Source organism: Ochotona curzoniae, unplaced genomic scaffold, assembly GCF_017591425.1.
Source record: "Ochotona curzoniae isolate NIBS_2020 unplaced genomic scaffold, NIBS_Ocur_1.0 scaffold_4701, whole genome shotgun sequence".
Taxonomy (NCBI): Eukaryota; Metazoa; Chordata; class Mammalia; order Lagomorpha; family Ochotonidae; genus Ochotona; species Ochotona curzoniae.
Genome location: NW_024467122.1, coordinates 49,676,542 through 49,696,413, shown reverse-complemented (window position 1 = coordinate 49,696,413; position 19,872 = coordinate 49,676,542). Strand labels below are relative to the sequence as shown.

Sequence of the window (19,872 nt, the reverse complement as noted above, 5' to 3'; positions counted from 1 at the left end):
GCCTCCTGAGCACCCCAAGCCTCTGGCCGCCTGAGCAGCCCAAACCTCTGCCCGTCTGGCCCGGGGATCCTCGCTAACCTTCCTGTCCGTCTCCCGTTGGCCGGAACTCCAGTGTCCCACACCCTTAGTTGGATGCCGGAAGGGAAAAGCCAGAGGGACCGACTCGGGGAAGTAGCGAACCCGGCGGTGAAGAGGGGCGGACTCGCTGGCGGAAGTGTGGTTCTTCGGCTTGGGGACCGGCGGCCGCAGTCCGCTCGGACGTCCCGGGCGCGGAGGGCGCCTAGCCCTGTAAGTGAGGGGCTGGGCGGGCGGCCCCGGCGCCACACCCGGCTCCGCAGAGGCACCTCAGCTCCAGAGCCGCCGGCACCGCACCGCGCGTCTGTGGTTTGACTGATTGTGGGACCGCTCTCGGGGCTGCGGTGGGCAGTCGGAAAATACACTTAGGACGGTTCTCTGTCTCCTTCACTGTGTAAAGCTAACTTTCCAATATTAATAAAATAGATCTTTCAAAGAATATTTTCTGGAGACGTATGTACAGACTAATCCTCTGCCTGTAGTGCAGGCATCCCACATGGGGCACAGTTTTGTGTCCCACATGCTCCGTTACTTATCCAGTTCCCTGCTAATGTGCCCTGGGAAAGCAGCAGAGGGTGGCTGGTGTGCTTGGCCCTTGCCATCTACAAAGGAGACTCAGGAAATTTTATGGTTCCTGGCTTCGGCCTGGTCTAGTCCTGGTCATTGTGGCCATTTGAGGAGTGAACCAGTGGATGGAGGGTCTTTCTTATTCAAATTCTTGCTTTCAAATAAATATATTTTAAAGAGATTTATTTATTTTTATTGGAAAGGCAAATTTACAGAGGCTAGAGATCCTGCATCTACTAATTCACTTCCTAAATGACTGTAATAACGAGCTGAACTGATCCAAAGGCAGGAGCCAGGAGCTGCTTCTGAGTCTCCCGTGGGGGTGCAGCGACCCAAAGACCTGATATGTCCCCTGCTGGTTTTCAGCTGGGTCGGAAGTGGAGTGGCTAGGGCGCATGTCAGCACCTATATGGGATCCTGCCAATGAAGGTAGAAAATTAGCTTGCTCCGCCACCATGGTGGCCCATCAGATAAATAGAAAATTTAAAAGGATAAATTCTGGGGGAAATTGGTGAAGAATTGTAAGGGAAGTGCCATCGTTTTGAGAAAAATTCCTCTTGTGTTCAGATAAGGCATAGGGAGAGGAGATTATTCAGGGGGATGAATGAGGGGTTTGATGGTTACAGAGTATTTCCTGTGAATCAATAAGGCATGAGCAGGGAGTTTGTCAGACATGGAGTGGACCCTACTTCATGATACTTAATAATCGTGTGTTCCCAGGTGACTCATGGGCACCTAACACTTGAAAAACTATGTGCTGAGGGAATTACGGTAGTTCTGGCAAGAAGCAAGAAGTTCTAATCCAAGATCCCAACAAAAGTACAGAAATGTGATGTACCCCTTAAAAGTAGAAGCCAGGGCCCAGCGCAATGGCACAGTGGTTAAAGTCCTCGCCTTGCACGCCCGGGATCCCATAGGGGCGCCGGTTTTATCCTGGCAGCTCCAGTTCCCATCCAGCTCCCTGCCTGTGGCCTGGGAAGGCAGTCGAGGTCGGCCCAAAAGCTTTGGGACCCTGCACCCGTGTGGGAGACCTGGAAGAGGCTCCTGGCTTCGGATTGGCATAGCATTGGCCGTTTCGCTCACTTGGGGAGTGAATCAGTGGATGGAAGATCTTCCTCTCTGTCTCTTCTCTCTGTATATCCGCCTTTCCAATAAAAAAAAAAAAAAAAAAGTAGAAGCCATACCAGGTGCCATCCTGGGATCTGGAGATGGCACCACAATTATTCCAGTGGGGTTGGCACTAGGTCCTGGGACAGGGTAAGTATAGGGCTAGGATACAGTCAGTTTATCGGGTGGCATTTGTTGGCTTACAAGTACAGGGATACTTGCAATAGGTCATGGAAATGTAATTATGAACGTAAGTACTAAGTATGTACTAAGTTGCCACTTGGGATACCTGCATCCTGTATTGAGTGCCAGTTAGAGTCCCAGCTCTTCAACTTCCAGTCTACCTTTCTGATTGTGCTGGGATGCCTGGGATGTAGCAGATGATGGCTCAGGTATTGGATCCCACACCATACCTCGGTTTTATTCAAATCCTCTAGCTTCACTGTGGCTCGGCCCTTCCAATACGGACATTTGGAAAGCAAATGAGTGGATAAATTTCTCTTCTGTCCTCCCTTTGTCTGTTTCTCTGGCTTTTCGGTAGATGAAAATAAGTAAGTATACAAAATAAGTTTATTTTGGTACAAAATTTAAAAATCCATGGGGAGTTTTCTCATGAATTTTCCATGAATAGTTTGAAAAGTTCTTAAATATATGAGTTTCAGATCTTTGTGCCAAAGTAAGCATTTATCTTTTAATTTTGTTTCCATGAATTTTTCCAGGTTACCTCATATTTTTTATGATTGGTGCATGGAGTGGGGTGTGGCTAGAGGTGAGGCTGGAGAAGCAAGCAGTAAACTGATCTGTTGAGTTGTAGACAGGGAGTCCTGAAGGGTTTGGCCAGAGGACAGAAAGGATCATTAATGCTGAGTGGGGGCATCAAGTAGGGTTAAGGACTGAGCTTGGAGGTGGTGAACAGAGTGCAGGGCTCCAGGAGAGGGGAGGAGCCTTCCAGCAGGATCATGACTTAGACTTCCAAGTGCTGTTTTGATATGGATGGACTCATAAGCAACTAAGGCAGATGAGTTGCATTGTTGAAGGTTAGTCATTTTGAGGCTTAGTTTTTCTTCATAGCCTGCTTCTGGCTAGTGTATAGGCCTTTGTCACTCTTGCTGTCTCGGGCTGGGACAGAAGAGAAAAAAGCTGACATTGCATGTTTTTTTCCTCCCAGAGAATGCTGTGGTGGATGGTAGAGTCTTCCGGGTTCTGCCAGCATTCATTAGCTGTTGCCAATAAAGGAAACCTTGTTAGGTTAGAACTATAGAAGTTATATTGTTTTGGTTTGCCTTTTTTTTGTTTTTAAAGATTTTATTTTTATTGAAAAGGCGAATTTACAGAGAAAGAAAGATCTTACATCTGCTGATTTACTCCCCAAATGGCTACAGCAGCCAGAGCTGAACCAATCTGAAGTCAGGAGCCAGGAACTTCTTCAGGTCTCCCATGGGGATGCAGGATCCAAGACTTTTGGCCATCCTCTACTGCTTTCTCAGGCTGGAGATGAGCTTATCTGAGGCCAAAAGCCAGGAGCTTCTTCTGGGTTTCCGATGCAGGTGCAAGGTCCCAAAAGGCTTTGGACCATCCTCAACTGCTTTCTCAGGCCACAAGCAGGAAACTGGGTGGGAAGTGGAGCAGCTGGGACACAAATCAGTGTCCATATGGGATCCTGGTGCACATTTTAGGCACTAGACCACCCAGTTGGGCCCTTTCATATTCATTTTTATTGGAAAGGCAAATCAGATTTACAGAGATAAGGAAAGAAGGAGTAAGATCTTTTATCTGCTAGTTTACTCCCTGTTGGCCGCAATGGCCAGAGCTGAACCTATCTGAAGCCAGGAGCCAAGTGCTTCTGCTGTGTCTCTCATGTGGGTGCAGGATCCCAAGCCTTTGGGCCGTCTTCTACTGCCTTCCCAGGACATGAGCAGGGAGCTGGCTGGAACGTGGAGCAGCCGGGACACAAACTGGCACCCATATGGGATGCTGCTGCTAGGAGGTGGAGCATTAGCCAATTGAACCATTGCATTGGCCCCACGCCATATGGAGGCTTTTGGGGTTGTTTTTCACTTGCATAAGATAGTGCTCAACTCGTAGTAGGTACTGGATAAGTGTTCATAAAGTTAGAAAATAAGTTCATGACCTTTACAATGCAACAATGCATGAATTTTGCTGAACTTACAGTTGTGATACCTTCAGTTCTGCACTGGTAACTCTTCAATATCTCTTTTCTTCTAGGTGGAATTGAACTGCTTGACACTTCATTTCCTGATAGACCGGGAGAAATTAACAATTGGGACTTTTCCTTATCATGGCTTGGTTTCCCAAATTGCTTAAAGGCACTTTTATTCTCAGAAAATACCCAAAGTACAGGGTTGCCTCGTCTTGTATTTGCTTTGCAGACTATTGTTCGGGTACTCTCCCAAAGCCAGTGTCTGCTGCTGGGAAAGCCTCCCAGCTGGGAACAGCTCAAGGGGACTTGCAAGGACATCAGCAGAAAGAAACTGGTGTGAGTGTGCCTTCTCCCGAGGAGACACCCCAAGTTAGCTTTGATCAAGCCATTGCAGAAGAAGTCAAGGACCATCTTAGGCATTTAAAGGATGAAATTGTGAGCCATTGGATAGGACCAGAAGGCCGGCCGCTGCATGAAGTCTTGATGGAACAAGCCAAGGTCATCTGGCGGTTTCGTGGAAAAGAAGATTTGGCTAAGTGGACAGTGACTTCTGATAAGACGATAGGAGGCAGAAGTGAAGTGTTCTTGAAAATGGGCAAGAATAACCAGAGTGCTCTGCTCTATGGCACGCTGAGCTCCCAGGCCCCTCAGGATGGTGAAAGTAGCCGTGGCGGCTACTGTGCCATGATGTCCAAGGTGCCCAGGGTAAGTGGGGCCCCACCCAGTCTTTGAAGGAACTTCACTGTTGTGCACGCTAGCACAGACAGCTGTATTTCTGTATGATGATACCCAGTGTAATGTACATGGGCATCTCCCTGTGTTGGGGATAGCTACTTATTGTAAAGTCTGGGAAGAAGGTGGATAAAAGTCTGGGTGGGAGTGGGGCAGTGGCTCAATGACTAAATCCCTTGCAAGCACAGGGATCCCATTTGGCACGGATTTGTAGCCTAGTTGCTCCACTTTGCATCTAGCTCGCTGCTTGTGGCCTGATAAAGCAGTAGAAGACAGCCCAAGGTCTTGGGACCCTGTACTCAGTTGGAAGATCTGTAACTCCCCTCAAACACTGAATAACCATTGTGTTGCTGTCCTCCATCCATTTATTTTAATTCAACCCCAGGATACTTTTTGTTGCTGTTGTTTTCTTTTCTTTTTCTTTTTTTTTTGTTTCGTTCTCAGTATATTTTATATTTTAAAGATTTGCTTATTTTTATTTGAGTGGGAGAGTTTAAGAGAGTAAAAGGAATCTTCCATCCATTGGTTCACTGCCCTAAATGGGCCTGTCTGAAGCCAGGAACCTTGTTTGAGGTCTCCTGTGGGATATTGGGTCTCAAGGCTTAGGGCTTTCCTCCCCTACTTTGCCAGGCCATAAGCAAGGAGTTGGATCAGAAGTGGAGCAGGTGGAACACAAACTAGAGCACCAGTTTACATGAAATAAATACGGATGAGCCCTTGTCCCTGTGAACACTGTGGGATTGACATTACCTTAGAAGTATTTTCCTGTGTCAATCTTTTATATCAAAACTCTTATCAGTTTTACATTGCCTCCTTATGGTGGGAGAAAGAAGAGTGGGTAGCAGATTCTTTTTGATGACGCTGACTGTGTGACGATTCATAATTTGCTGATGGTGGAGAATGAGGGGAAACTAACTTTTCTGTGTCTTAGGGCTTCTTGGAGAGGAAGAAATTCTATGATTGGTCCCAGTTCAACACCCTGTATCTCCGAGTCCGTGGGGATGGCCGACCTTGGATGGTGAATATCAAGCAGGATACGGATTTAGTGCAGAGGAGCAATCAGATGTACAGTTACTTCATGTTCACGCGTGGGGGCCCCTACTGGCAGGACGTCAAGGTAATGGCGCAGCCTTTCCTGGCTGTGGAAGGGAACTCTGGGAGATTCTGGTTGCTTTGTCCTTGGTTTTTTCTTACTTGGTCCTGCTGGGAAGGTGGAGTAGGTTGTGTGAAAAGAAATCAACTTTGATAAGTGACCTTTCATTAACACAAATGATAGCTTACAAGCCAGTAGGTGTTTTAGATATAAATATAGGCACACTTAATATAAGATTCCCTAAAGCATGCTCACTTGACTCATGATAACCATCGCATTATTTATTTATTTATTTATCAGTACTACTACCGGAAAGCAGACTTATTTCAATGGGAAAATGAAACTAGAAAGTAAGCTATGTTAACTGAAGGAAACTAAGAGGAAATGTTGAGAATGAGGGTGAAAGCAAGTGCTGTTCTTTGATTCTGCCTACTGAAGGCTTTTCTCCACCAACTCCAAGACTAGTACCCACCCTGCTCATGTCACGGACTTTGTTTCGTGCTGAATTCCTCTAACCTCACATATGAACTGTCAGCAGGTTTCAGGCCCCTCTACATCTGGAATCTGTTTCTAGCTGTCTCTTCTTCTTTTTTTTTAATGAGTTGTTTTATTTTTTTTCGAAATTTTTTGGTGTTTACAAAGTTGATTAGTGTGGGAAGGTCAGGGATTACAGGAAAGTGGGTGAGACAATTGTTTCCAAATTTTTTTTCTTCTTCCTGTATCTGGGGGAAGAGGGCAGAAAAGGGGAGAAACTACACCCAGCCATCCAAGTGCCACAGGATTCAGGTGTTGGGAATGGCCGCCCACTGTCATCCCAGGGTCCTCGAAGTGGAGCACGCACCAAGGGTTCTGCTCAAGTGGTTTTGGTAGTTCTAAAATGCTGTTGATCTTGTCAATACAAGGATGAGGAAATCATTCCACGGTTCTTTGACTGATGTAGTTCACCCATTTGCCCAGATATTTGCTACCAATGCTAGCTGGGGGAGTTGACCAATTTGTTCTGCTCCCCTTTTTCTGCTCTGGTACCAGCGTTCTCTGCAGATTCCAGTGGACTGCCATATCCTCCATGTGCATCTGGGTATGCCGTTCACTGCTCTATCTTAGCCACTAGAGAGATCCAGTTCTGACGCATGCACTCTATGCTCAGATCCTGTAATTCTTCCCATTGTTGGAGTTCTGAGTCCAGTGTTTCAGTTGGGGGGATCCCCAAAGTAACTTTGTCTGAAGTGATCCCAGACCTCACTATTCTGTGTGCTTGCTAGCTTGGGGTCAAGTTCTATCACCCACATCAGTCTACACACACACTGGTAATTGGAATTGCTGGGTCAGTTCTGTGTCCTGCCCCGGCTCTTACAAAAGCCAATCAGTGCTGTGGCCCAGCCTAACACCGCCCACCACTCACCACCAGTGAGTGCACTCATATACACCAGTGGGAGCTGCAGCCTAGTCGGAGCAACTCCTAAAACCCTCACCAGGCCGGCCCCAGCCCTGGTTCCTATGCTTGCCAGTATGTGCAGCACTGGTCCAGTCTGTCTCACATCCCATTTGGTTCTTGTACACGTCAGTAGGCATTGAAGCCTAGCTCATCGCAACTGACCCCAGTATCCAGCCTGGTTCTCATGCTCACCAGTAGGAGTTGCAACCCTTCAGAGAATTTGCCACAGTTCCCCTACTGGGTCCGCTCACAGATGCGCCACATCTTGCACTCTCCAGGTGGTTCTGCGGTCTAGCTTGACAGGATTTGCTCTCAGTACCAGCACTTGCCAGCTGATACTGTGGGAATTCCCAACCAGCTTGCTCTTGCTTTGACCTCATGCACCAGTGGATGCAGTCGGCTACCCCAGTTTGGCTCTTTGAGGCCAGTTCACATGCAGGTCAATAGGTGTTATAGCCCTGCCTGGCTTGGTCTGCCCTTGATCCCAGTTCTGTTCCCAGTTCTGATGCTGTCCAGTGGGAGCAGTGCCCCCGTAGCCTCTCTGCCCCATATCTCGCATGTGCTGTTTGGTGCTACAACCCAGGATGGCATCACCTGCCTCACCTTGTCTTTCCATCTCTTCTACTCTCGCCTCTCTTGGCAGTTTTATTATTGGTTTCTGGAGAGGACAGAGGGGCTGAAGGTTAAGTTGACTACCATTGTCAAATGGTGTAATACATCATGCTTATTGAATGACACCTGCAGAGAGCCAAAATGACAGTTTGCAGCTCTGGGTAACTAAACACGTGGAGGTTCTTGGAAGGTGGGATTTCTGTAAAAGACCTGGGAAATTCCATATCCCTTGTCCCATACCTAACTGCACCTCTTTTCCATGTTCATCCCCATCTTTATGCTGTCTTATAATAAATCAGTAATGTATTGCTCTGAGTTCTTTGAGTCGCTTTAGCAAATTAATTGAACTCAAGGAAGTAAATTGATCTATACCTATAGAGATAGAGAAATAAATTGACTGGAGGAGGGGGTCATGGAACTCTTGAGTTAGTGGGTCTGGCATGTTGGTGACATGCTGCTACTTGTGACTAATGTAAGGTCTGTCATTGGGGACAGAGCCCTCAGCTTGCGAGACCTGCTTGTCTCTGTAGAGTGGATCTTAATTGAAGAGGACACCCAGCTCGCCATACACTGGGTTGTGGTGTGGCTTTGTTCCATGTTCAGGTTCTCAAAAGGCTGTGCTGCTTTCTGGAGTCTCTAGGGAGCACTCTGTTTTCAAGGTCATGGTGGCCATTGGTCAGAGTGAGTGCCTTGTGATGGTAGAACTGAGGAAATCTTTGTGTCCCTGCTTGCCAGCAAGTTGAGGCCCTCCTGCTTGCAGCTCCCAGCAGGTGCCCATGTTCCTTGCTGCTAGCTACTGTCTGCCTTTTCCCTCATATAGAATATTCTAATCTCTCTCATCAGCCCCTTTTATGTACCCTATTGATTGTTAGTCTTGCAGTGGATGATGTTCTCAACTGACTTGGGAAACCTGCCTGGCAGAATCCCTTTGCAAAGGCATTGAGATTAGTATTTGTCTCAATTCCTGAAGGAAGGCACGTGTACACAAGGGGTTGAAAATCGGAATTCTGCCTATCCCAGTAGACTGCCCTCTAATGTAGTTGTGTGGATTTGCAATCCTGTGAATAATCAGGGAAATCCCTTTGTCTGTCAAGTTCTGCATAGTTTAATATTTATTTATTTTTATTAGAAAGGCAGATTTAGAGGAGCCACAAATATCTTTGATCCACTGAGCTGATCCGAAGCCAGGAACTTCTTCTGGGTCTTTCATGTAGCTGCAGGGTCCCAAGGCTCTGGGTTGTCCTCGATTGCTTTCCCAGGCCACAAGCAGGGAGCTGGATGGGAAGTGAAGCTGCAGGGATATAAATAGGTGCCAAAATAGGATCACAGCTTGTAGTGGGAGGATTAGCCAATGGAGCCATCATGCTAGGCCCAGTTTTTTTATTACGCATTTTCAATTTCAATGAAGTTTCTGAATATCAAGAACAACTTTGGGCAAAACTTGAGCTGTTTTTTTCATCTTTTTTTTTCAGATTCCTTTTTCCAAATTTTTCTTCTCAAACCAAGGGAGAGTACGGGACGTGCAGCACCAGCTGCTTCTTGACAAGGTAACACTTCCCCACATTTCTGTCTCAGAGCTGTGTTGTCATCAGTGAGACACAACTCCCACGAGGGTGAGCTTGGCTCCTCCTGCACAGGGATGGAGACGCCTCTGTCGGGTCCTCCGGGGTCAGCCAGACAGGTGCTGGTGCAGGCCTGTTCTGTGAGTAAGCCCCACCCGAGGGATTTGAGTGATGATCTCTTCAACATACATTCTGTTGTGGCTTTAAAAGTTCAGGAAGATCCTCCTTAGATCTTCATGTTGTCCTTGCCTTTTTTTTTAAAGACTTATTTATTGAAAAGTCAGATTTACAGAGAAGATCTTCCGTCTGATGATTCACTGAAGTGACTGCAAAGACCTGAGCTGATCTAAAGCCAGGAGCCATGAGCTTCTAATCTGGGTCTCCCACATGGGTGCAGGGAGACAAGCAAGGCTTTGGGCCGTCCTCGACTACTTTCCCAGGCCACAAGCAGAGAGCTGGATGGGAAGTGGGGCCATTGGGTCATGAATTGTTACACATGGGATCCCAGTGTGTGCAAGGACCATACTTTGGCTACTAGGCTGCCATGCCGGGCTCTGTCCTTGTTATCTTAAATAACATTGCCCCAAAAGGAAAGGTATGGGAGCAAAATATCGAATGAAAAGCAGTCTTGTAATTGTGTAATTTGCTATAGTATGAGAACTGTTTCCTTGCCGAAGCCTGCTAGTGAGGATGCAATCACAGGAAGTGTGTCACGGGATTTCAAATAACATTGGAATAACATTGGCACATCAGTGTATGATGCTACAATCAAACTTCTCTTAAATTTAGATCTCTTCTATCGGATTCACCCTGGCTGACAAAGTGGATGGTCCATTCTTCCTGGAAATTGATTTTATTGGAGTGTTTACTGATCCAGCCCACACAGAAGAATTTGCCTATGAAAATTCTCCAGAGCTTAACCCAGGACTTTTTAAATAGAGTATTGTGTGCCAGTTTTGTGTTTGCTAAACTAAGCCTGTAACCATCAACAGTGATAAAGAAAAAGATAAATTATTTCTTGAAAGGCATCCAACCAGTGGCTGGTATGTATTCCCTGACGAGGCCGACTCTGTGGTTGAGAGGGACGAATTATGCTCTGTGCCCTGTGCTGTAGCTCATAGAATGCGAGTGCCAGTGCAGAGGTATTATGTCAGTAACTTACTTGTTAGCTGATTGCTTCCTTTTTTTTTTTTTTTTAAAGATTTGTTTACTTGAAAGAGATATGTGTAATGAGGAAGAACACAGAACTTCAAACTGCTTGTTCACTCCCTAGATGGTCACAGCAGCCAAGGCTCGGCCAAACCAAAGCCAGGAGCCAGGAACTTCATCTGGGTCTCCCACGTGTTTGGCAGGAGTCCAAATAATTGAGCTTCTGACACTTTTCTCAGGCCACAACCAGAGAGCAGAATGGGGAAGTGGAGCAACCAGGATGGTGCCCATATGGGTTCCCCTGGCACATGCAAGGCAAGGACTTAAACCACCAGGCTACTGTGTCATGCCCTAAAAATAAATCTCAAAAAATAAAAGTGGTTATACTCTTTTACATTCATAGAAATATATTGGACCCAGAGGCTTTTTTTTGAGTGATCAGCTTCTGTCTCTTGGTAGGAAAATATGAATTTTTCAAATTCTCAGGTACAGGCCATGTTCTGAACATATGCAAAATAAAGATAATAAAACCCAAGTGGTGTTATGCAAATACAAAGGAAAATATGCTTATTTTTTTGGAGGGGATGAGGAACGGTATACTCTTATTAATCTTAGTTGGTCAACTAAATCTTGAAAGACTTATGCTTAGAAAGGATAAATTAACATAATAAAAAATTTTATTTATGAAAGTCTTGAGTAGTATAAAACTCAAACTCTATTTGGAGGAAGAAATGAGGATATTATGTAAGCAACTCTTTTTCCATAAAATAAGATGCAAGGTTGACATAGAATGGTCACCCTCAAATCATAAGACCCTGTACCTTTTTAAATAAGCAAGGCTAGAACAGACTCAATAATAAATTGTTAACAGACGTTAAGTATATGCAGTGATCTGAACAAAGAGGCAAACAAACAAGATCCTTTCTAGTAAACACAGATACCATACTCATGCCCCTGGTCCACAAAGATGACTAGAGGAGGAAGACCACAGGATGAAGAGGCGGCCTTTCCACCCCAGCTCCCCAGCCAGCCGCTTTTGTCTGCTCTCATTCCACTGGAACTCATGCTGCCACTGGCTGCCCTCAGCTAGTGTGTTAGTAAGCAGACAAGCAGGTGGAACGTCCCATAAAGCATCTAAGACTCTCTGGGATAGGCTCTATTAGAAAACTGAATGGCCCGGAGTTTGGCTAAAAACCACTGCCCAAACCTGAGATTGAAGGTAGGACATCTTTTTCAGAGATACAACACACAAATTCCTGGATAGTACAGAGATTGTTGAGAGATGTTTTGAGTTAGAAGACAGTACAGAAATATTTACAAAAGGAAACAAATGCAAAATAAGGAATATTTACAGGATATGCAAAAATTATTAATCTTAAGCCATGCTGAGGCCCCGTCGTGCTTCCAAAACCTTCGCTTTCTTCTCCTTCCGCTCCTGTTCATGTTTCTGCCGGTGTTCTTCCCTAAGGGGGACAGGACACACATGAGGCTGCAGCAGGGTTCCCCAACACACACTTGCATACTCGACACGGCATGCTGGGTCAGACACTTCTAGGGGTTCTAACTCTGTTAGCCTTTGGGCTACAAAGGGCTAGCAATGGGTGTTTTCATTTGACATTAACTCAGCTTTCTAAGTACATGCATTGAACTGGCACCAGAGGCATACTGGTGATTGGATTCAAGTTGTATACTTCAAAAATGTGTTTTAATTTTGAATCTCTACTGTTGGAAGTCAAGTCAAAGGTAGGTGCAAAATCAAGTAGTCCAGAGAAACAGCTAGAACTAGAATAATTCCCCAGGGGGAAAAAAAAACCTCAGGATCGTATTAACTTGTCTTACAAGCAAGTGCTGTTTAAAGGCCTTGGTGGCAGTGGGACACAGGCAAGAGGCAAGCCTGTTTGAAGAGAAGAGGCTCCTCACAGGGTGTCTGAACTCACCATGACCAGCTGCAGCCCAGAATGAGCTCTGGCTTTACTCGGTCTGGATGCTGAGGACAAGTCTGGGTTTCTAATCTGAGGGCAGCCTTCATGTCCCCTGAACCCTTCTTTAGGACTTGACAGCTACGTGCAGTCAGAGTCCCTGGGCACTTGAGCACAGTGTCTGGAGGAACTTTGTGATGCAGAAGCTGAACTTGGTTTGGATCTTGTGAATTACAGCAGCACCTTGGAAACACTGCTGCTGCTTGGGCTTTACCCAAACCTGATTAGTAGTCTACTGCACTGGAGCCTGGGCAGTAATTAGTTCTATAACTGATTTCAGGCTATAGTTTGCTCCCCATGGTTCAAATGCTGGAAGTTAATGTTGACAATGTACTGAGAAGTGGTGGAACCTTAAAAGGGCAGGGACCAGCAAGAGGAAATTAGGCGACAGGGGCCTCACCATCTTGTGGGAACAGGGTAGCTGTAGCAGGACAGTCAGTCACCTCAGCTGTGGCACACTGTAAAGGACAGTCACCCATCTGCTCTCCAAAGTGTTCCCACACCGTGAGGTCATCTATGGCATGGCCCGTCATGAGACTCTCACCAAAGGTCGCCTCATCTCGGGTTCCAGAACCATGAATCAAAGGAAACCACCTTTATTTTTAAAGTACGTAATTGTGGGTTTTTTTCACACAAGTATGCTGACATAAACCTCTTTCCCCTTCTGCTGTGACTTGCCATTGCAGGAATACTGGTTTTGTGCAGTCTTTAGAAATGAGAAGAATGGTAGAAGTGCATAACCGGGGACTTACCTGGTCTGAAGATGTGGTTGTTTATAAGTTTTCTTGTGGAAGCTAACTCTGTTTCCACATTCACTCAGAGATTTATTTTCTTTAGCTTGGCCCCATGGTTTCAGCTTCCCTAATTTAAGACAGAGACAACAATTTTATACATTCTTTTATTTATAATCCCAGCTTTATTTTCTTCAGCTGTGGCTGCCTGTTAACATTTATACTTATAATTTCAGTCTTCTGCAAAGTAATTTAACTTCACATTCCACAAATGTTGTCCTCTTTGATTGTTGGAAAAAATCACAGGAAAGAAAACTGACAGCATAGATAGTGTGCTTAAGGTAATCTTTCATTTGTGTCATTACTGTTACTTTTTAAATGTACTTGGTAATGGACTAATGGGAATATTTTGTTGGCATCAGAACTGGGACCAGATTTAACCATCTAATCTTTTGGAGTTTACTCAAAAGATTTGACACTAGTTTGTCAAAGAGATGTTTGTGTTCACTGTCAATATTCACAAAAGCCAAGACGGAATCAGCCTAAGTGTCCACCAATGGCTGAACAGATAGAGTGCAGTACATTTAGACTTACACAGTGGAACACTATGCACCCTTCAAAAGGAAGGAAATCCTATCATTTGCAATAGCATGGATGCAATTAGAGAACACTGTGTTAGGCAAAATACCAGGAATGGAACAATTACTGCATTCTTCTCATGTAGCAAATAAGCAAAATGGTGGCGTGCACAGAAGCAGAGGACTTACAGTCACTGTATCATTCAGGTCTTCTAAAAACCTGTGAGCTAACTGTAGCTTGCATAAAACAGAAGGAACCAAGTGGAGTGTTTAGGATATATAAGAAATAGAAGCACAGAAGGAGCTCAAATCAAGGTTTTCTAGTGACAGTGGCAGTCAGTGGTGGGTCAGAGTTGTGCTTGTATTAGATGCTTTGGGAGCAGCTGAAAGGAGATGCAGATGACATCACAGTGCACCAACAGTCACAATTCCATGCTCTAGGGTTTCCTCACAGCAGCAAACTCTAATAATGTGACATCTGGTGGTTACAAAGGTGCCATGAAGAAGTGTCAAAGAAAGAGTAAAGAGTGGGGGCGGGGAGGGGAGCCAAGATCTGAGATGGACACAGTTGAGGGGACACCTCATAAGAAGCAGAGTGCCAGCTCCATGTGGTCAGTGGGAAGAGTCCTGTGGGCTGAAGAGGAGAGCCGTTCAAAGACCGTAATTGAGAATGAATTCACAGGAGCCCACACGAAGGAGTGTGTGTGGCAGGAGTGTAGTCAGGGCGGAAGCAATGGTGAAATAAAGGAATCTTGGAAAATTGTGAGCAAGACAGTGGCATGCTCTGCCTTGTGGAGCAGAGCAGGAAGCAAGCATATTGGCGACCTGGAAGAGGAGGCTGCAGTAGAGGAGTGAAACGGATCACAGTAGAGACCCATGAGCGAGGGGAGCTGGGGAGGCAGCATTACAATTAGGGCTGTATCTCACCCTGAACAACTGGGTAGCTGGGCAGCCCAGGCCACAGATGAGCCTATGTGCAGGACTCCCTTCTAAACCACAGCTTAGCTGACTCTTTAAGATTTGTTAAGAGAAAAACACAGTGGGGAAAGACTGTAAATCTGTCTTTCCAATAAAATAAATCTTTATTTACAGTGGGGAAAGACAAAGATCTTGCATCCACTGGTTCATTCTCAAAGGGCTGCAATAGGCAAAGCTGAGCCAATCAAGAGAGCCAGGAGCGTCTTCCAGGTCCCCCATGCGGGTGCAGGATCCCAAAGCTTTGGGCTGTCCTCAACTGCTTTCCCAGGCCACAGGCAGGAAGCTGGAAGGGAAGAGGGGTCACTTGGATTAGAACCGGAGCCCATATGGGATCCCGGCACATTCAAGGAGAGAACTTCAGCCACTATGTTATCACACTGCCCGCCTCCCGCACGCCCCCCCTCCTGCCTTTTTAAGATTTATTTATTTTCAGGCCCGGCGCAGTGGCGCAGTGGTTACGCCTTGCACGCCTGGGATCCCATATGGGCGCTGGTTCTAATCCCGGCGGCCCGCTTCCCATCCAGCTCCCTGCCTGTGGCCGGGGAAAGCAGTCGAGGACAGCCCAAAGCTTTGGAGCCCTGCGCCCACGTGGGAGACCTGGAAGAGGCTCCTGGCTTTGGATTGGCACAGCTCCAGCCGTTGCGGCCGCCTGGGGAGTGAATCAGTGGACAGAAGATCTTCCTCTCTGTCTCTCTTCCTCTCTGTATATCTGCCTTTCCAATAAAAATAAAATCTTAAAAAAAAAAAAAAGGCCAGAAAGAGGGAAGGGGAAGTGGAGAGACAGAGAGCTCGTCTACCTGCTGGTTCACTTCTCAAGGCCACATCAGCCATGACTGGGCTTGGCCTGAGGCTAGGAGCCTGTAATTCCATCTAGGTCTTCCTCATGGGTGGCAGAGACCCAAGTCCATGAGCCATCATAGGCTGCTTCCCGAAGCACACATCAGCAGAACGCTGGATTGGAAGTGGAGTAGCCAATATTCCAAACCAGGTACTAACTCTTTGAAGACCCCTCATATGCATGGATTTCAAGTTTTTGCTAAAATAAATGTTGCTTTTAAAATAAATATTGAAGTACCTTCCCACTGGTTAGGAATTAAACCTTCCAAACGTGAGGGATTTGTTATTTGTTTCATGGATGCTCTGAAATCCTGCAGCAGAGGAAGCAAAGGCAGAGAAAGCCTCCTGGGTAAGTGCAGCCTCCACGGCGTTTCTGACGTTCCACACCTTCAGGCTCTTTAATCCTAAATTGTTTAGTTTACCAGCCATCCCTCTACATGCCTCCACATACCTTTGTGCGGCTCATAATTGAGAGGCCGAGATAGACTTGCTTTGAGATCAAACACAGGTTTCTTATTGGAGAATGGAGTCTGCATTGCCGTAGTTGTTGACTTGAGTGGCGTAATAACTGAAAAGAAACAAAGCCAGTCAGAGAAGATGAAGAAAAAATGGAACTCCCCAAATACTTGGTTATGGCATTTCCTTGGATCAGCCAGGAGTCTGGAATCCTGTGTGAAGACACAGCAGTCTCTGTGATGGCTGATGACAGATACAAAGATTGGCAGCTCTGGCTGCTTGTTTGGGCGGGCTGTTAACATAAAGATGGCAGATGCTGTGCTATAATCAGGATGGTGCAGCTGGGCAGCCTGTCTCTGGCACACTTTGTAAGCCTTTCCCCTCATAGCAGGAGCCGGGCACCTGCACTGAGGGCACTGCAGACGTTAACGCTGTTGTTAGCCACAGTCTAGGATCTCTTGGCCAAACAGAAAAACGCAAGCCCTGGTCGTTGACACTGCCCCTGGTCAGTGTGACGGGCTGGCAGGAGTGGGACAATGAGGCTGTCATACACTGCCCCAGGGAGCAGCATAGTGAAGCACCAGCTATCCTGCTCCTGTGTGAAGAGAGCCTGGCACCTGTGCAGCAGATGTGTTCTCAAGTTTTCCTGGTCATACCACACAATCATAAAGGCTGCTAACAGCGACACATCCTGAGCACTATAATGGCTATGTAACTGAAAATGCAGCCATACCACTGAAAGGTACGGGGGACAGGACTCAGCAGTTTGGATGATTGATGTATGCTCAGCACATCACACAGAAACAATGATGTTCCCATTACAATCAGAAAAAAATCTACAAAAGCTGTCCTAGACCAACTGAGGACAGCTATAATTCCTCCGGTGAGACAGCTAAAACATGGCTTATATGTAGTTTTGGCCTCTTGTTCCTCCCACGAGTGTCTGTGAGCCTTCCTCATGAGAAAGTAGCAACTGCTGCTCAGTGGCTCCCAGGTCTTCATAAAAGTAACAAGCAAACAAACAAATAAAAAAACACCCAAGTTATACAACCACAGATTTGGTTAGCCCAACTCTGTAGGATGGCTTAGAGGAGCCTATTCCCACCTCTAGAGTCAGTCTTGCAGGTGAGCTGCGTCACTGATCAGTTCTGGGGCTGAAAGAAGAGGAATTCCTGCAACCAAACTTCCACACTGCCCACTAGCATCGAGGGTGGGTCCCCTCTGGTCTGAAGCTCTGGGATTCCTACAGTCTTGGGCAACCAAGCCAACAATCCCTCTTAGGTCATCAAGGCTCACCCTACAACGTGTCACCTGACATGTTCCATGGAATGCTGCATTTAAGGGGAGCTTCAATCCACTGGCCACAGCACCGGACCACTTTCCACTGGCACCACTGCAGGGTTGTTTTCCACATACCCTGGATGCTGACAGTGGTGGGCAGGCAGGTAGTCCATGGGTTCTGTCACATGCTCAGATTTGTCACGAGTGTGGCATCTGGGATGACATGGGACTGCAGGGAGGGTGCCCCCGCTGGATGCTGTGCACAGGTCAGATTCCTGGAGCAGTTCTGTTTTCTGTTTGGGTCTTTGGCATTTCTTTCTCCAGTGTAAAATGAAAACACAGTGGAAAAGCTTTGTGCTTTTGACTTAATAGATATGGACAGGCTTTAAAGAAACACACATTACATATTTTGGGGAAGTTATGTGCCTAAAAGATGCAGGAGGTTTTCCTTACCAGCAGCAGAAGTCCTCTTGGTGGTCTTTAACTTGGGTGTCCCGAGCACAGCCTGGCTTTTTGGGGTGTTCCCGAACGTGGTCACATGGGGAGACTTTCTGGCAGGAGTCTTGGTCAGTGAACGCTTATGCTCATTATCTTTAGTAGCTGCTGAAAACCTGAATAGCGTGGTGGCATGTAAGACATGAGTGACTGCCAAGTTCAATGCGTGTCAGACTTGTATACGAAGCCTGGCTGTGATGGCCCAACAGCAAAGCGGAGTTAGTAGACACTTGCCAGAGACTGGTTCTCTTGCACAAGAGACCCACCTGTTCTTAAAGGCACAGGCTAAAGCCAATCAACTTCAGCTGTCAACTTCTGTTCTTCCTAAAACATGTTTGCATTTTCTCCCCTCCCTGACTTGCCAATGACATTGCCAAAAGCCAAAGGGTCTTGCATGCAGGCTTCAAATTCATAAAACAACCCAAGCAGCTCTCCTCCCACTGGAGTCTCAGAGAACTGTCACACCATGTGAACAAACCATATTGTGTCATCTTGGCAGAGGATCATTCTAGAGATTTGTAACTGTAGATAAGTCTGTTCTGTACTCAGGGAAAACTCAAAAGGGTTCACTGATGTGTATAAACACACATAAGGGTGCTGGTAGTACAGGTTAATGGAAAGCAGTTTGGAACTTTACATATTTGATGGTGGTCTCGAATCAACACCCCCCAAGGACTCAAGTGTTGTGGCACAGTGGGTTGATCTACAGCTTGCAGTGCTAGCACCCACATTATAATACTGGTTCTAGTCCTAGCTACTCCAGTCTCATCCACCTTCCTGGTGGTGTGCCTGGAGAAGCAGTGGAAGATGGTGCTAGTAACTGGGCTCCTGCCATCCATGCAGCCATATAACAAACCAGGATGGAGCTCTTAGTTCCTGACTTCAAACTGGCCTGTTTGGAGCAATTTGGGGAGTGACTCTCTAGATGAGATATTCAACAAGTGTATGTATGTCTTTCATTTACATTTTTTCAAGCAAGTAAATAAATCATAAAACAAATTTAAACAAATTAATTACAGATTAAACAGTAAAAACAAGTTTGCTATCTTGCCCTTGATGACGTCACGGAGCGGCTTCCTTACCTGACGTTCATTTTAGTTGCTGAGAGAGTGGAGCGCTTGGCAGACCCCTTGAGACATAAGGCACTGTGTCCTGCAGGGCCGTGAGGCTGGCCTCTGGAGCGCCGCCGCTGGCTGCTGGGGGTACAGGCCGCAAGGGCTGTGGCTCGCTGAGGAACTGGAGTCACTGCCCCTCTCTTACTGATGGACTGCTTCAGAAGAAAAAAAGAGCTTGACATAGCCTGGTCTTTACACAACACTGTCTCCCTGACACTGTGCCAGCAGATCCTGCATTCTCCTGGAACCTCACTTACCTCCCTCCTGACCTCGTCGCTGTCTGGCCTGCTGCACACTTCACCTGCCCCTATGGTGCTGACAGGATTGTGACATCAACAATAACCTCCGGTGTGGTGAATAGTGCCTTAAACATCCCACTGACTGCCCAGTACCCAGGCATTTGCTGATCAGAGACAGTGGTAAACAGTCCCACTTAGCCAGAAAAAAAGAACTATTCTGGAAATCCAGTACGTGCATGAATACGGCATACAGAGCTAGAATAGAATGTGTAATCTAGCATGTGTAATCTAAAAATCATGCTGCCCGCTCTCCGAAATAATTTATTTTTATTGGAAAGCCAGATCTACAGAGAGAAGGAGACAGAAAAATCTTCCATCCACTGGTCCACTCCCCAAGTGGCCATAATGGTCAGAGCTGAGCCAATGCAAAGCCAGGAGCCAGGAACTTCCTCCAGATCTCCCATGCAGGTGCAGCGTCCCAGGGATTTGGGTCATCTTCCACTACTTTCCCAGGGCACAAGCAGGGAGCTGGATGGGAAGTGGAGTACCCAGGATATGAACTGGCAATCATATGGGATCACAGTACACGCAAGGCGAGGACTTTAGCCACTAAGCTACTGTGCTGGTGCAGGCCAAGCCTTTCCAAGCATGTGAAAAAATAGCTTTTAAAGACAAAACAAAATAGATATT

The 19,872-nt window shown here is 46.4% G+C and overlaps 2 protein-coding genes across 4 annotated transcripts in view; one reads left to right on the top strand and one right to left on the bottom strand.

Moving 5' to 3' along the window:
- The first annotated feature begins 213 nt into the window (after positions 1-213).
- On the top strand, positions 214-11,588 carry NDUFAF1 (NADH:ubiquinone oxidoreductase complex assembly factor 1). The gene is made up of 5 exons (XM_040969316.1): positions 214-288; positions 3,976-4,615; positions 5,574-5,759; positions 9,255-9,329; positions 10,134-11,588. The coding sequence occupies exons 2-5, from the start codon at positions 4,049-4,051 to the stop codon at positions 10,281-10,283; spliced, it is 978 nt and encodes a 325-aa protein (XP_040825250.1). The 5' UTR covers positions 214-288; positions 3,976-4,048; the 3' UTR covers positions 10,284-11,588.
- Positions 11,542-19,872, bottom strand: part of NUSAP1 (nucleolar and spindle associated protein 1) — a 25,589-nt gene continuing 17,258 nt past the window's right edge. For 2 of the 3 annotated variants that reach the window (XM_040969312.1, XM_040969315.1), the window contains 5 exons: positions 18,911-19,098; positions 17,787-17,944; positions 16,048-16,164; positions 13,225-13,333; positions 11,542-11,956 (listed from right to left, as the gene is read on the bottom strand). In XM_040969312.1, coding sequence (XP_040825246.1) covers positions 11,869-11,956; positions 13,225-13,333; positions 16,048-16,164; positions 17,787-17,944; positions 18,911-19,098 — 660 coding nt within the window. In that variant the 3' untranslated portion in view covers positions 11,542-11,868. The remainder of the gene's footprint in view (positions 11,957-13,224; positions 13,334-16,047; positions 16,165-17,786; positions 17,945-18,910; positions 19,099-19,872) is intronic. The other variant, XM_040969314.1, reaches the window with a different exon arrangement.

Bases quoted from the DNA above. Each gene is read 5' to 3' on its own strand.
- NDUFAF1 (XM_040969316.1), top strand. From the start codon at position 4,049: ATGGCTTGGTTTCCCAAATTGCTTAAAGGCACTTTTATTCTCAGAAAA. The intron at 4,616-5,573 runs GTAAGTGGGGCC...TCTGTGTCTTAG, and splicing joins TGATGTCCAAGGTGCCCAGG to GGCTTCTTGGAGAGGAAGAA. The intron at 9,330-10,133 runs GTAACACTTCCC...TCTTAAATTTAG, and splicing joins ACCAGCTGCTTCTTGACAAG to ATCTCTTCTATCGGATTCAC.